Here is a 15,599-nt window from a genome sequence, read left to right as displayed (position 1 = left end):
CGGGAATATTATTGACAGTGACTTCGAAGTTTTGGTCGGTTATGCTATCGTCGGACTGTAATACATAATACATATAATATATGGATATTTAATTTATATATGATATGTATTATGTCTATATTATGTGTGCCTTTACATATATATAACACATATATGCATTGCATTTGTGTATTAGTATGTGTGTAGACATGTGTATATGGCTTTGTGATTGTAAGGTGTGTGTGTGTGTGTGTGTGTGTGTGTATTCGATTAGAAGTTGTATTAACCTCATTCAGTCTGCTACAAACATATAAAATATCCAAGGGTATATTTTCCCCTCTGAAGATATTACGCCCGGCTCATATAAATTTAATATTTACTTAATATTTACTGACCATTAATTGAAACAGCTGTAGGAATGACGATTAATTTGCTGTTAATAATAAACAATTATTAATTTATCAATCTTCATTTTCTTTTTCTTGTTACATATATATATATGCATATATACATATATATATATATATATATATATATATATATATATATATATATATATATATATATATATTTCTCAAACGCGTGAAAATGCTATAAATAGCGTGATCAGGATAAATTATCCATATAATGCAGAAAAATACGTTGCCGTAATTTATCTTGATCACGCTATTTATAGCATTATCACGCGTTTGAGAAATAAATTTATTTCTGCTCTTACAATACATCTCAACGCTTCTAAAAAAGAACAAACTTTGTTTGTTTACTTTCATCGTAAAGTTGAATATATATATATATATATATATATATATATATATATATATATATATATATATATATATATATATATAAGAGAGAGAGAGATTCTGTCTGTTTGTGTGTTTCTTCGCTTGTTTGTCCACTAAAATGAAAGTAAATGGTTCAGGGGAAGCTATTATGTATATGTATCAATCTATCGATCTATTATTATTATTATTTTATATATATATAAGAGAGAGAGATTCTGTCTGTCTGTGTGTGTTTTCGTTTGTTTTTCCAACAAAATGAAAGTAACTGGTTCAAGGGAAGCTATTATACTTTTTCTATATCTCCTATTATGCTATTGCCTAATTTGTCTCAACAAAAATTATGCAATGGTACAACACTAATTGTGCACAAAATTTTGAAGAACTGCATTGATGCAAAAACTCTCACCGTCTTTATTCTTCCCATACCAGTTGTCCCATATAATGTCCCATTCTAATTTAAGCCGTTACAGTTTCTAACTTCATTCACGTTCAAACTGGATCTTCCAATTCTCCTTTGGTACACCGCCTATTCAAACGTCAAAAAGATCAGTGGCAAATGGATGTCCCTCGTAACCTGTAGCCTTTTCAGTACCATCGCAGTTACCTGGATGCCGTAAAGCTATTCTTCTATATGATACACCCATTTTTCTAGTTTCTCGGCCCGAGAAACAGTAAAAGTAATTACCCGATCAACGACGCGTATTACTGCTAGTATAAAATATAAGTAAGATTCAGTTGAAGTAGGTACTTAAATTGAGACACCATTCTGTCAACTGAAATAGTAGCAGAATCACAGTAAATGATTTTGTTCCGTGGATTTAAAACTATGTTAAATCATTCTGAATGTCCTTTATTTTGAAGTTTATGAATTCATCTGATAAAAACGGTTTCTTTGCAATGATGTAATGCTTTCATTAATCAATTAAAGGAGTCGTTAGAAACAGCCGTAATGGATTGACACATATACCGCTACTGTTATACATTTATATTATATATAGATATATATATATGTATGTATATGTTATATATATATACTATTATTATTATTATTATTTTATGTTTGACTTTTGTTTTGCATTTGTACAAGTTGGATCCAAGTCTCACCCAGAGACCTCAAGAGACAACAAGTTAGAAGTTCATGTAGGTGTTATGCCTAGGGTACCATATATTTGGATTTGTACAGTTTTGTTCAAGTGAATGTTTAAGAAACCATAAGAAAATTATGTGTTTGCTTTAAAATTTGAGATCACATACACAGTATTTTACGTAGGATATGGGCAGTTCCCATGAGCACTATCTTTTGAACTTCAGCCATTTTGGGGTTTCCTGGAATCTGATCTAGGTAGTAATCAGCCCGTTTCGCTGTCATTCCCAGGGCACCTATGACAATAGGTATTGTTTTCGTCTTCAGATTCCACATTTTGCTAATTTCTATTTTAAGATCTTTATATTTGCTCAGTTTTTGGTAGGTCTTGACAGATACGTTTATATCGATTGGGACAGTCATATCAATGAGGAGGCATGATTTTTGTCTGAAGTCTTTCAGTATGATGTCTGGCCTATTTGCGTCTATCTTTCTGTCAGTTTGAATGGTGAAGTTCCAGAGGAGTGCAATGTGATCATTTTCAAGTACTGGGGGTGGTTTGTGTTCCCACCAGTTTTTATCATGGGGCAAGTCCAGGTTTTTGCATATTACCCAGTGAATATATTGTGCAGCTCTATCATGCCTGTTGAGATACTCTGTAGGCGCAAGCAGACTGCACATGGAGACAACATGATCGATGGTCTCATTTTGTTGTTGGCATATTATTATCATTATTATTATTATTATTATTATTATTATTATTATTATTATTATTATTATTATTATTATTATTATTATTATTATTATTATTATTATTATTCAGTAGTTTTATTTTTATAACGTGCTTTCACTTCACTACCGAGCGCAGCTCTGTGCGCCTTGGGTATGTGCTGTGGTTTGCTGTGGTGCTCTTATGTTTACTGTATTGAAAGTGTTTTGCGTAGAATGTGTGCAGTACTCAGTAGTGCAATTTTCTGTATGTTATATATATTTGTAGGTCCTGCTATTTTTGTTATGTATTTGTCTGAATATTTTTTTATTATACCTAAGGCACCTACTATGATAGGAATTATTATAATATTATTATAGGAATTATTATTATTATTATTATTATTATTATTATTATTATTATTACTACTACTATTACTATTATTACTATTATTATCATCATCATTATTATTATTACAAGCTGGCCCTGTGCAGTAAAAAATGACGGCTAATTGTAGTATTTTATATGTAAAAAAGGGTACAAAATGTGAAGAAAAAAGAGTGCTTCAACTCTATGTGAGTGTGTGTATGTATGTGTGTGTGTATGTATGTGTGTGTGTGTGTGCGCGCGTGTATGTGCATATGTATACATTTATATGTATGAATTGCACAGTCTGTAGCGAACGCGGTTTTCTATACTTCGTCACAGCCTGCTTCCTTCCTTTTTATACATACATACATATATATATATATATATATATATATATATATATATATATATATATATATGTGTGTGTGTGTGTGTGTGTGTGTGTGTGTGTGTGTGTGTGTGTGTGTCTGTGTCTGTGTGTGTGTGTGTGTGTGTATGTATGTATATGTATATTGTAAATGGGCGTCTGTAACTATATTTTGTAAGTATCGTTCTAAATAAACATACACAAACACATACAAAAATGTAAAGGCTTTTTATGAAAAGTAACGATAGATATATATAATTAGATGAACTGAGGTAGGAATAAAAGTAATAAAAGTCATTACTGTGAATTGTTAAAGAGATTCAAAAGCATACCGGTTTCATAATGTTATTAATCATTGCTTTGAATGCACACCGATTACTGAACGGTATCAGGTCTACTAGTCCCTGAGTAAAAAGATTATGTGTAAGGGAGGTAAGTAGTTCTGGATTTGGTGCAGTTAGGGTAGATATAGATCTGGAATGTGAATGGTGCATGGGGGTTAGTGGTATTAAATGAAAGGTTAGTAGTGTTCTGTATTATGTTATGTGTTCATATTGAGATGTGGAAGATATTTATTGATAAAAGTTGCCTCTTTATTCATTCTTTGCTGTACCAGTTACACACTGAGGTCGATGTAATCGACTTAATCCATTCCCCCAAGTTTGAGGCCTTGTGCTTCCAGTAGAAAGAATTATTATTACTATTGTTATTATCATCATCATCATCATCATCATCATCATCATCATAAGGCGGCGAGCTAGCAGAACCGTTAGCAAGCAGGGCGAAATTCTTAGCGGTATTTCGCCCGTTGCTACGTTCTGAGTTCAAATTCCGCCGAGGTCGACTTTGCCTTTCATCCTTTCAGGGTCGATAAATTAAGCACCATTGAAACACAGGGATCGATATAATCGACTTAACCTCTTCTCTAAAATTTCAGGTCTTGAGCCGAAAACAGAAAGGATTACTACTACTACTACTACTACTACTACTATTATTATTATTCAGTGAGAGAACAATCTGTGCGACCAAAGTGGCACTGGGGTACAAATATAAGAAGCCCAGTACACCCTTAATGACTGTCCGTCTGATAAGGGTGTACCAGGCACGTGCATCACAACCATATGTGCATGACATAGTGATCTCATACCAGGATAAACAGCGCGTGACCTTGTATGTGGGGCGCAGTTAGAATTTTCTTCAAGTGAAATGTTCGTGTCACACATCAGCTCAATCTCTCCATCACACCTTCAGGTCGAGTAGCTCATCCCACTCAAAAGGTCCCTGAATAAGGTTTGTTTAATGATGATGAATAAAACACCCATGTTTCCAAAGGTGAATTATTCAAACCCCAAACAATTCCTCTCAACACATAGCTATGATGCTCCCCCACTACTTCTGCTCATTATCAGAGATGCACATATCGTCATCCACCAAGGGACATGCTCAACTGGTTAAGGTCAAACAACTGACAAGCAAATCTGTGGTATTGAGCAGAATATTTGCTGTAGCCCATCTTTTATATCAAGAGAAAACAATGTACATGATAACACTTCCAATCAGTTAAGATCAGAGGCTATGAGAGCCGACGCCTATAACTGAAGAACTTGCGGAAGATCCTTCCTTGGGAAAGGTAAATACTACTATTAAAAAAATTCCAGTAGTAAAGATCTTGGACAAGACGGTATTCCCATAGAAGCAACTTGAGTGTACGTGATAATTACAGGAGAATACGTTTGTTGTACACAGCTGGAGAAATTCTTGCGAAGGTAATTCTTAACCTCATCAATAAACATGTAGTGAACTGCGTATATCCTGGCACCCAAAGTAGATTTCGGGCTGGGAGAGGCACTGTTGACATGATTCTCCCCTTATTCTGTAATCTTACTCCCACTATAATTTCTTCCCTACCTCCCTCCCTGATCCTGTCACCCTAATGATTTTTCCTGTATAAACTACTAACTAGGATAAGTAAATCATTCTTTGATTGAAGCTAGCCAGGAATCATGAAATGGCACATAATGTTGATCCTTGGAATGTTTTTTTTAATGTTTAATTCGTGTATATTCGCCTGATGGAAACGGTTTTATCACATCATGTAATAACTTTATTTAAAAACAAAGCTCGTTTGAAACAGCTGTAGTGAATGACCCAAATTCAATCTGTTGTTATTTATTTATGATTCACCTTACTCAGAACCTGAAGATCTGGAGTTTATTAAGTGCAGTACAATCGGTGCAGTGGGTGTTCCTAGGTATAGGCTTGATATTCGTGATATAGTCAGTCAGACACAATTAGTCGTATATGCAACTGGAATATCAATCCGTCTGTACGTATTTGTTCTTCTAATTTTGTTTTGTACGTGATTGCTGTTTCTTTGAGCCGAACTTGGTACTTTACTATTTAAGTACCTGATTCACTCGAATCCTGAACTCTTTTGTGTGTGTGTGTGTGTGTGAGAGAGAGAGAGAGAGAGAAAGAGAGAGAGAGAGAGAAAGAGAGAGAGAGTGCATGTAAGTTGTAAGCATGCATCAGTGTATTGTTTATATTAGAGTGAAGGAAGTTCTCATCTGACAGAATCCGCTTTGGTTCTCATCTGACAGAATCCGTATCAGAAGCCATTATAAAATTCCTCTGAATGTAATAACATTTAAATACAACGTATTTTCCATTCACAACATATTTTCCATTCACAGTCCCCTACGGACTACATATCAAGCTTGATTAACAATGACCGAATTTGCGATTAGATTCTTTTGTAATCCAAACACGAGTGAATCTGTATAATTCATTTAACGCTTAAAAGTCCTTTAGTTCTTTCTCCATATAGATCTTCCAGAAGTTTGATGGACTGCAGTTAGTCCGGGATAAAAATCATAAAAATATAACTATTACACGAATTTGGATAAAATTTGATGGTCGGATGCAATGATTGTCGGTGGCATGTTTCCATGTCATTTTCATACACCCACGTAGGTTCAACAAAGATAAGTTGATTACACATAGGTGTTTTCTCAAATATTTACTAAATATTTATTTTTGTCTCAGAGATGAAGTTTTGTTCTTTGTAACTCAGAAAATGTGTAAATCACATTAGAAAAACTATCCTGAGATGTTTTCATCCCTTCCGTTAATATAATAGAAATGGCGTTTCCCCGTTTAATCGCTCAGTCAGACAATAGTTTTTTTTTCCTTTAAAAAATTTGAAAGAATAATCAATGGGTTTTGCTTTTAAGTTCAAAGGTTTGGTAAGAACCACATAAATAATGAAAACATCCATGTAATGGCTAACTACATGATAACTCTAATCCTGCTCAGAATCAATAAATCTCAATATCGTTTCGATCAATAGTTTATATAGGTGACACCGAAGTAGTACAGATTATTTTCTCCAAATCTTAGCTCTCTTTCTCTAATTAAATCATTAACAAATAATAGATAAATCATTTATAAATAATATCATCAAACTGTAATTTACTCTATTAGATATTACCAACCAAATATTCGAAAATCGAAGGAAGGAAAATCAGGAGAAATACATTCAATTAACCACAAAAGCAATAAACACACATAGCATAAACAGGAAGTCTTTTAACAAGTTCTTTATATATATATATACATACATACATATATGTATATTGTCCTTTACTTATCTCTCGTGTGTTTACGTATTTTTCACTCGTTGGTGGTGTCCTGTACACAATGTGTATTTTTCATTTCATTTATTTATAATCGAACGCTACGCACGCTTGCCCACAGTATGTCCATACATCAATATATACAGGGTTGGACAAAATAATGGAAATGCCTTAAAATTTCAAACAAATTTATTTTAATATGGAGTAGGAGTGCCTTTGGCAGTAATTACAGCTTGAATTCTACGAGGTGTGGACTCGTACGAAGTTTGAATTGTTTCCAAAGGAATTTTTGTCTATTCTTCAGCTAAAACAGTCTCCAGTTCTTGTAGTGATGATGGTGGAGGATATTGACTCCTTATTTGTTTTTCTAAAATGCACCATAAATATTCAATAATATTGAGATTTGGGGACTGTGGCGGCCAGATAAGATGTTCAACTTCACTAGGATGTTCCTCGTGCCATTCAGTAACAACTTTAGTTGTGTGAATTCGTGTTTTTTCCACTGCAATATTGAAGTGGTTACTGAACACTAGATCCAAGGTGTTTTGTGACGCCTTGTTGGTTCACGAACAAGTTGGATCATGAAAAACTCATCCATGAAATCAAAAATCAATTCCATTGCTTCCTTATCAGGAGTTGAGGTGGACAAACCTGGTTTCAAGCTGTTTGTGGACCAATCAACACTGGAAAGGTTGAAATCCCCCATCATTAATAATATGTGTGTGTGTGTGTGTGTGTGTGTGTGTGTGTGTGTGTGTGTGTGTGTGTGTGTGTGTGTGTGTATAAGATTGCTTAGTTTGAACTGAATTACGTGCGACCCAAGACTCTGCGACATTTACAAGACTTTAAGAATTACTGAAGAACGTCAAACACTTTACTTTCTGAAGTATAGTTCATATTATTTTGTATCTGTAAGCCATGTGCTACCAAACTATCGCAGAGGAATGTGTATGTGCGTGCGTGTATGTGTAAGATATGTCTTTTATCTTTTACTAGGGCACGACTTGGAGAATTTTTTGCCAAGTACTTTTTTTAAGCCTGGTACTTATTCTATCAGTTCTTTTGCCAAACTGCTAAGTTACGTAGACGTAAACACACCAACACCAGTTGTCAAGCGGTAATAGGAGATAAACAGGCACAAAGACACACACATACACAAGCACACACGCGCGCACACACACACACGCATATATATATATATATATATATATATATATATATATATATCCAAGAAAGTTAGAGGTTGTGAATCCAACCAACTAAGGGATAATATCTGTAGTGAAACTAACCTCTATCACCATTATATACAAACAAGTGCGAGCGTAGTAGAAAACAACTCATTCCCTGTCATCACCTGACTGACTATTCTTTGCGCGGGTAAATTATCTCCAGTCCGTTCACCCCAGGACGAAAATCGACCAACCGTAGCCCCTAATAAGGTCACGTGAGAGTGTTCTTCTGATGCTTCTCTGGAGCCTGTCTGTATCTATAAATAGCCTGCTAGATACCCGCCAATTCGTCGCGGCTCAGATCTTCTGAGATCTGGCCGCTGATCACACACGCGTAACACAGCACCAACTAACCAGCCAGTTCCAGCGACGACATCAACAACCACTTCAACTACGTACTACCAGCATCGCCGCCAGCGTCAACATGACTTCTACACGTACACAAGCTACCAAACAGCCACCGCAGTTTCTCAACCCTGTTTGTGTGAATCGCCTCACCACGAAATAACAGCCAGAATTCAGCCTGCGAAGAACATCTGTATTCAAGAACCCGGCCCGGCATAGGAGCCCCAACATCACGACGAGTGACCGCTCTGCCTTAACCTTAACTTCTTATATACAGACATTAACTACTGTGTACTCTAACTAAGAACTGGTAAATTCTTATCCGTGTTACTGACTCTAATCAATACTATGTATCTCTCGCATTTACATACATGTATTACTTGCACACACTCTTTTGTTTACATGACGGCCTGTCTTATATTGTGTTTTATTATGTCGCACACACACACACAGACATACAGTTTAATGCTCCAATAAATCTTACTGTTATTCATCTTTATCGGTTGCGTTCCTATCTTGTCTTTCCTGGCAAACTTCTTAGTTCTCTATGTTATAGTATTATAACCTATCATCATTCTATTTTGTGTCGACCGTGTGACGCGTTAAAAAAAGGAGCCTGTTTTCCATTTGTCACCATTTCTCCTTTGGTTCGCACGGTCGTTTCTTACATATCTATCCAATATACTGCTGGTATAATACCCAATTATATATATATATATACATACAACAGGTTTCTTTCAGTTTCCATCTACCAAATGCGCTCACAAGGCTTTAGTCAGCCCTAGGCTATAGTAGAAGACACTTGCCCAAGGTGCTACGCAATGGAACTGAACCCGGAACCATGTGGTTGGGAAGCAAGCTTCTTACCACATGACCACGTGTATACATTTTACATTTATATTCGAAGGCATTCAAACCACAATCTTACTGGGTTTTTTTTGTTTTTTGTTTTTTGTTTTTTTAGAAATATGTTATCCAGTTGGTTCCGCCCTTATTTAAGACAATAGGACGATTAAGATTTGGCTGCTGTGTTTAGCGGTAAGACTTATGACAGTCCAGCTAGTGTTGTTTTACCTCCATGCTTTGATCGAAGACTTTCCTACCATGACGGTGTCATTTTATATGACGACATTATTGAATATGCCCATCAATTTTTAAGAACATCACGATTTAAGATTTAGTTGCTATTTCCAGCAGAATAACCAATCACACCGAGATTCTTGATATTCCTGTGTTATATATGCATGTGTGTACATATATATATATATATATAATATAATACGTGACAATTATTTGGTTGCTATAATAAAACTCCGAGTTTCGGATGTTATTTACATAGTAATTTCCCTTTGTTTAACGATCATTTTCATAGCGTTTTTGCTTGTCTTAATAACTGACGAGATGCGAGAGCAGAATTCCACCCCGACATTCGAAACTCGGAGTTTTATTCTGGCAACCGAATAATTGTCACATATTATATTACAGATAAATTCCTCTATTTATATATCGAGGTCTCATTCATTTTGTTGTTGTCAAGCCGAAATTGCAAACATAATCTGGTACTCGACTGAGGATAGAAAACTCCGAATGACTCGTCCTTGTTTTCCTATTATCTTCTGTCTGGATGTTTTGTTGTCCCTTTTTTGTATCACCTAACTGTCTGGATGTTTTGAGTTCTTGTCTCCTTTTTGTATTTTATATATATATATATATATATATATATATATATATATATATATATATATATATATATATATGAACTTTCTAAACTTATGAACTTTCTAAACTCTCTGACGAAGGCCAGAGATACACCCAAGTACCTAGATTTTTATCTACCAAATACTTCGGTTTACTGAAGGAATATAAGTAGATTGCGATATTTTGGCCTCTTGGCTGAAACAGCTGTAAGATATTATCCTATCTTTTATGATCTACATTATATATTTTAATAATTATTGGTATTTTTATATATTGTATAATTAAAGTATATTATGCTATACATGTATGTATATTGTTTTAATGAGCTTTTTAAAAAATAGATAGACATAATATAATGTCTAAAAGTTGATGAATACCACCTCTTGATCCCCTCCATTTTCTTATTGCTGTGTATATATATATATATATATATATATATATATATATATATATATATACACGCATTTTCTCCTGCAGTAATGGATGATGCATGAACATGATCCACCAGATGTCCATGGATACTACAGACTGCACTGTAATCATACCAGAATACGAACTATAATCTTACGAAGCATGTAATTTGTGGAAACGGGCGTAGCGAAGCATTAGAATATCTATAAATTCCATCCAAGGATTATTATTGTTATTACTATATACATATATCTTGTGCTTTCTTTTTGTCTTCTTCCTTATCAGCATCCCTTATATAATCGTCATCTTCTTAAAAAGCAAGCAACTGACAAACGGTCTTGTTCTCAGTTGAAAATGGCGAAACCAATTAATACAGAATAGCTGCATTTAACAAGACTTGTGGTTTTTATTATAACATTTTCTTAGCTGATTGAGAGCTATTCTACTTGTCGAAGCCTTACCACACACACACACACACACACACACACACACACACACACACACACACATACACTCACACACATACGTAGGTATGTATGAATGTATGTATGCATATATGTGTGTATGTAAGTACGCACGAGTATAGGTATGTATATTTATATTTATAATATATATGTATGTGTGTGTGTAGAGAGAGAGAGAGAGTAATATGGATGGGTATTTTAGGTATTTACTGCATATGGTTCCATAACAATCTCATTCAGGACACTGTACATCATACATTTTAGCATAATAACATTGCGTAAGTTCAAGTTTTCATTTACTGCCGCTTCTTCAGTTAATACACCACTGGATGTTTTTTAGATTATTTTTCACTAAGATAATGGCATAACTTAACAAAATTACTCTGAAGAAACATACGTGGTAATACCCTAAAATACTCATTCATTTCATCCTTTATTATGAGTATAAATTACACCACGTCAAATGTAGCAATAATTCCTTTAATCCATGCTTGGCTTTGCAAGACGCTTCATAACAGTGGACTTTCTTTTCAACTCTACATATTAACCACTTATATGAATGGTTAAATTTCCTGAAATATTCAGAATAAACTGTCAAACCAAAACACGTGGTGTGCTTCGCTGGTGATTTGCCTTGATCTAATTTAATTGATCCACATTTTGTTTTTTCACTACACATTCATATACGACTGAGCTGAAGATTGACAGTATAAATACGTGAGAATAGACAGTTAAATGATAACAGAGCCGCCATTCAAGTGATTTGTTGCCTTCTTTCTCACAAATACGAGTATTGCTCTTTCAAATTTTGTTGGATGAAAATTTTTTTGTTTGTTTCCAGCTTGCATAATCAGTCCACATAACATTCTACATTCACTGAGGTGAAGGTGGTATACATGGCCCTCATACGTAACTCTTTTACTCTTTTACTTGTTTCAGTCATTTGACTGCGGCCATGCTGGATCACCACCTTTAGTCGAGCAAATCGACCCCAGTACTTATTCTATCAGTCTCTTTTGCCGAACTGCTAAGTCACGGGGATGTAAACACACCAGCATCGGTTGTCAAGCAATGTTGGGGGGGGACACAAACACAGACACACACACATATATATATACACATACATATATACGATGGGCTTCTTTCAGTTTCCGTCTACCAAATCCACTCACAAGGCTTTGGTCGGCGCGAAGCTATAGTAGAAGACACTTGCCCAAGGTGCCACGCAGTGGGACTGAACCCGGAACCATGTGGTTGATAAGCAAGCTACTTACCACACAGCCACTCCTGCTTGAAATAGTCTTGAAATATAATATCAGAAATTAACTGTAACTCTTAAGTTCCATAGAAGCAGTTTTGGGGCATATTAAACTTGGTAATTTTATTAACATATTGCAACAGCATCGTTGATTCAGTGGGTTTGTTAAAGCCTAAGACTAAAAAGAAGGTCCAGAACCCCTTTAAATGTAGTCAATACAATTCTGCTTGACAAATCAAACAATTTCACAGCAGAATAACATAAACCTGTTTTGCACTTTTTTTCCTATTAGTTTGTTTGGATCCTTGCCAGCAAATTCATATTAAGGATATGGCTTTAAAAGAAAGCCAGGTGTTGGGGTAAAATCATTCAGGTTATCTTGCAGCTAGCTCCCTCTGAAGTCTCCCCTCACAACAGCTGACAAGAGCAAGTAAAGGGCACATAATTCTATGAGGAAACTATTGTATAGATGCATATAAACTATGACTAAGCACGCTAGATATAGCAACCAATTCACTCTAGAATAAAAGAAGGACACGTTGGATTACATATTCTGGAGCACACAGTTCTTTGAAAAAGGCTGTATGATCATAGTTAAAATGCTTTCAATCATAAATCTCTTTGATCAGACATCACCTGAGGCTGTGATTGGAAAATAGCAAGTTTAATAATACTACTGTAACTAAGGAAAGAAAATGCCACATTTTGGGAGTTTATAACTTTTTTTGTTTTTTTTTCATTAATAGTTTTTATTTTAAAATTATTAATTTTATTAAGAATTTCAATTTTTTTTTCTTTTATTTCTTGTGGTCTCTTTTTTGTTTCTTGAAAAATACAATATTATTATATTTTATTAGTATTTATATATTTATTTAAATTTATTTCCCATACCAAGAGGCATTTAATAAGTATGTGGGTTAGAAGATGCATATGCACACATACAGCTGGTTCTTACAAAAAGTTAATGCAATTTATTCCAACCACTCGGCTATGGAAAGATTCAAAGAGAACACTGAATGACACAAATACAGTGCTGAGTCTTGCTTTTTGACATTATAAAGCTATGGCAACATTGGAATAAATGATCTAAGAATTTGTGATCTTGAGTTAAGCACATTTAGTCATTCTTCTGATATCCTTTATTAGTCATCCATTCAATGTTTTTGACTCTTACTTTCATACAGAGTATGTTGCATAGTGAAAAATCTTCAAGTCACAATCCATATCATCTCTTCAAACGCTTTTAAGTTAGTTCAGTTCCTTAGGACTTTAAGACTTTTACAAGTCAAAAAAAAATTGTTCATCTTCAAAAGTTTTTAAAATGGTTTTCTGAAAATATTGCAAACTAATTAAATACGTAACTTTTCTATCACATATTCTTCTTCGTATCTTGATAAGGAACTTTCTTTTTTAATCTCTTCTTTTTTAGTTGTTTCAGTCATTGCACTGTGGCCATGCTGGGGCACTGCCTTGAAGGGTTTAGTCAAACAAATCAACCCCAGTATCGATCTCTTTTGCTTCAACTACTATATTACAGGGATATAAACAAACCAACACCAGTTGTCAAGTGGTAGAAACATACACAAAACACACACACACACATACACACACATATACATACATATATGTATATATATATGGGCTTCTATCAGTTTCCTTCTACCAAATCCACTCAGAAGGTTTTCGTTGGACTGGGGCTATAATAAAAGACACTTGCCTAAGGTGCAGTGTAAAGGGACTGAACCCAGAACCATGTGGTTGGAAAGTTAACCTCTTACCAAACAGCCCTCCCTGCACCTGTCAAACAAATTTCGAAAGATATAACAAAAATGACAATTAAACACACACCTATACACAACTTTGTTACAATATTATGTGTTTTTTTATTTCTGTTGTATTATTAATATTATGTTATAAAACAATTGTATAAACTTCATTGTGGCATTCAAACTCATTTTACAAAAAAATATTGATGTAACAATACATCATATTTGATGATAGAAACTGTTTTCCTTTGTAGCAGCAGCTAATATTGTATGAATTTATTTACAATTATCCTAGAATAAATAAATAATGGTTTCTAATTTAGACAAAGGTCAACAATTTTGAGGGAAGGAATTTTGTCAATTACAATGATCCCAGTTTTTGATTTGTATTTCATTTAATGGAGGGATATAAGGCAAAATTGATATTGGTGGGATTTGAAATCAGAATATAAAGAACTGCAACAATTACCACAAGGCATTTTTTTCCAATGTTCTAATGATTTTGGTAGCTCGCTACCTTACAACAATAAATTAACGATGAATTCACCTATTTCTGTTGTTTTTCTAAAAATTGTTTTCCCTTTTCTCAAGGTTCTTTTATAGAAATAAATATTTTCCAGGTATTTCAAATCAGTTCTTCTCTTTGACACTTGGTAATTCTTTAGAATGGGATTCATACAAAGTAATTTTAGGGTTTACTTTCTCTCTGAAGAACTCATATCGCCTTGCTTCCATTCCAACTTGAATTGAGGCATATAAACAAACCATCATGAAGACAATGGTGTAGATTTCAGCTACAAAAGTAACAAAAATAAATATATATATAAATAAAACAAATTTTAAGAATAGTTTACATTAAAATATATAAACATAAGTAAAAAAAAATAAAAGTAACTGAATTCTTCATTAGTTTTCATAATGAATATAACTGTTGTACAATCAACTGAAAAATGCCCTGACTGAATTATATCTAAGTGACTGAGGCATAGCTGACAAAGTAAAGTATCACCATCTCTTCCCTATCGCTACTAATGAAGCCAACATGTTTCCCGTCTTTTGAGTGATCTTACCCGTCTTTTTGCAAGACAAGAATTGTTGGGAAGTCATCTCTGCAGACTCAGTGAGACATCTAATAGGCTGACTGAAACCAAGACATTAGGACCTCTGCTGCTATAAACAAAATCAGTTCACTGCAGGGAAATCATAAACTGCTCAGATATAACTGATATTTTCTGCAGGTGACTATGAGTCTTAGAAGCTTCAGGTTTCTGTGAAACATTTTCTGGAGATCCATGAGGCAAAAAACTGTTTTATGAAATATAATACAAATTTATTTCATAAAACAAATTTTATTCAACATTTTCAAAATAATATTTTTTTTACAAATAAATTCTTTCTTCTTTCTCTGAAACACTTTTTGTTTCATTTAACTCTTTTTTTTTTTTCTTTTACTTCTTTCAGTCATATGACTGTGGCCATGCTGGAGGAGGAGGAGGAGGA

At 34.2% G+C, this 15,599-nt stretch overlaps 1 protein-coding gene across 11 annotated transcripts in view; it reads right to left on the bottom strand.

Annotated features, from left to right (window-relative positions):
- Positions 1-14,192: 14,192 nt before the first annotated feature.
- LOC106884152 (protein-cysteine N-palmitoyltransferase HHAT) overlaps positions 14,193-15,599 on the bottom strand; it is a 287,547-nt gene continuing 286,140 nt past the window's right edge. For all 11 annotated transcript variants that reach the window (XM_089365410.1, XM_089365412.1, XM_089365413.1 and 8 more), the window contains one exon: positions 14,193-14,893. In XM_089365410.1, coding sequence (XP_089221536.1) covers positions 14,730-14,893 — 164 coding nt within the window. In that variant the 3' untranslated portion in view covers positions 14,193-14,729. The remainder of the gene's footprint in view (positions 14,894-15,599) is intronic.

The sequence above is a fragment of the Octopus bimaculoides genome, chromosome Z (assembly GCF_046866305.1).
Source record: "Octopus bimaculoides isolate indiv1 chromosome Z, ASM4686630v1, whole genome shotgun sequence".
NCBI classification, from domain to species: Eukaryota; Metazoa; Mollusca; class Cephalopoda; order Octopoda; family Octopodidae; genus Octopus; species Octopus bimaculoides.
The sequence above is the reverse complement of the archived record's forward strand: the minus strand, read 5'-3'. Positions and strand labels throughout refer to the sequence as shown.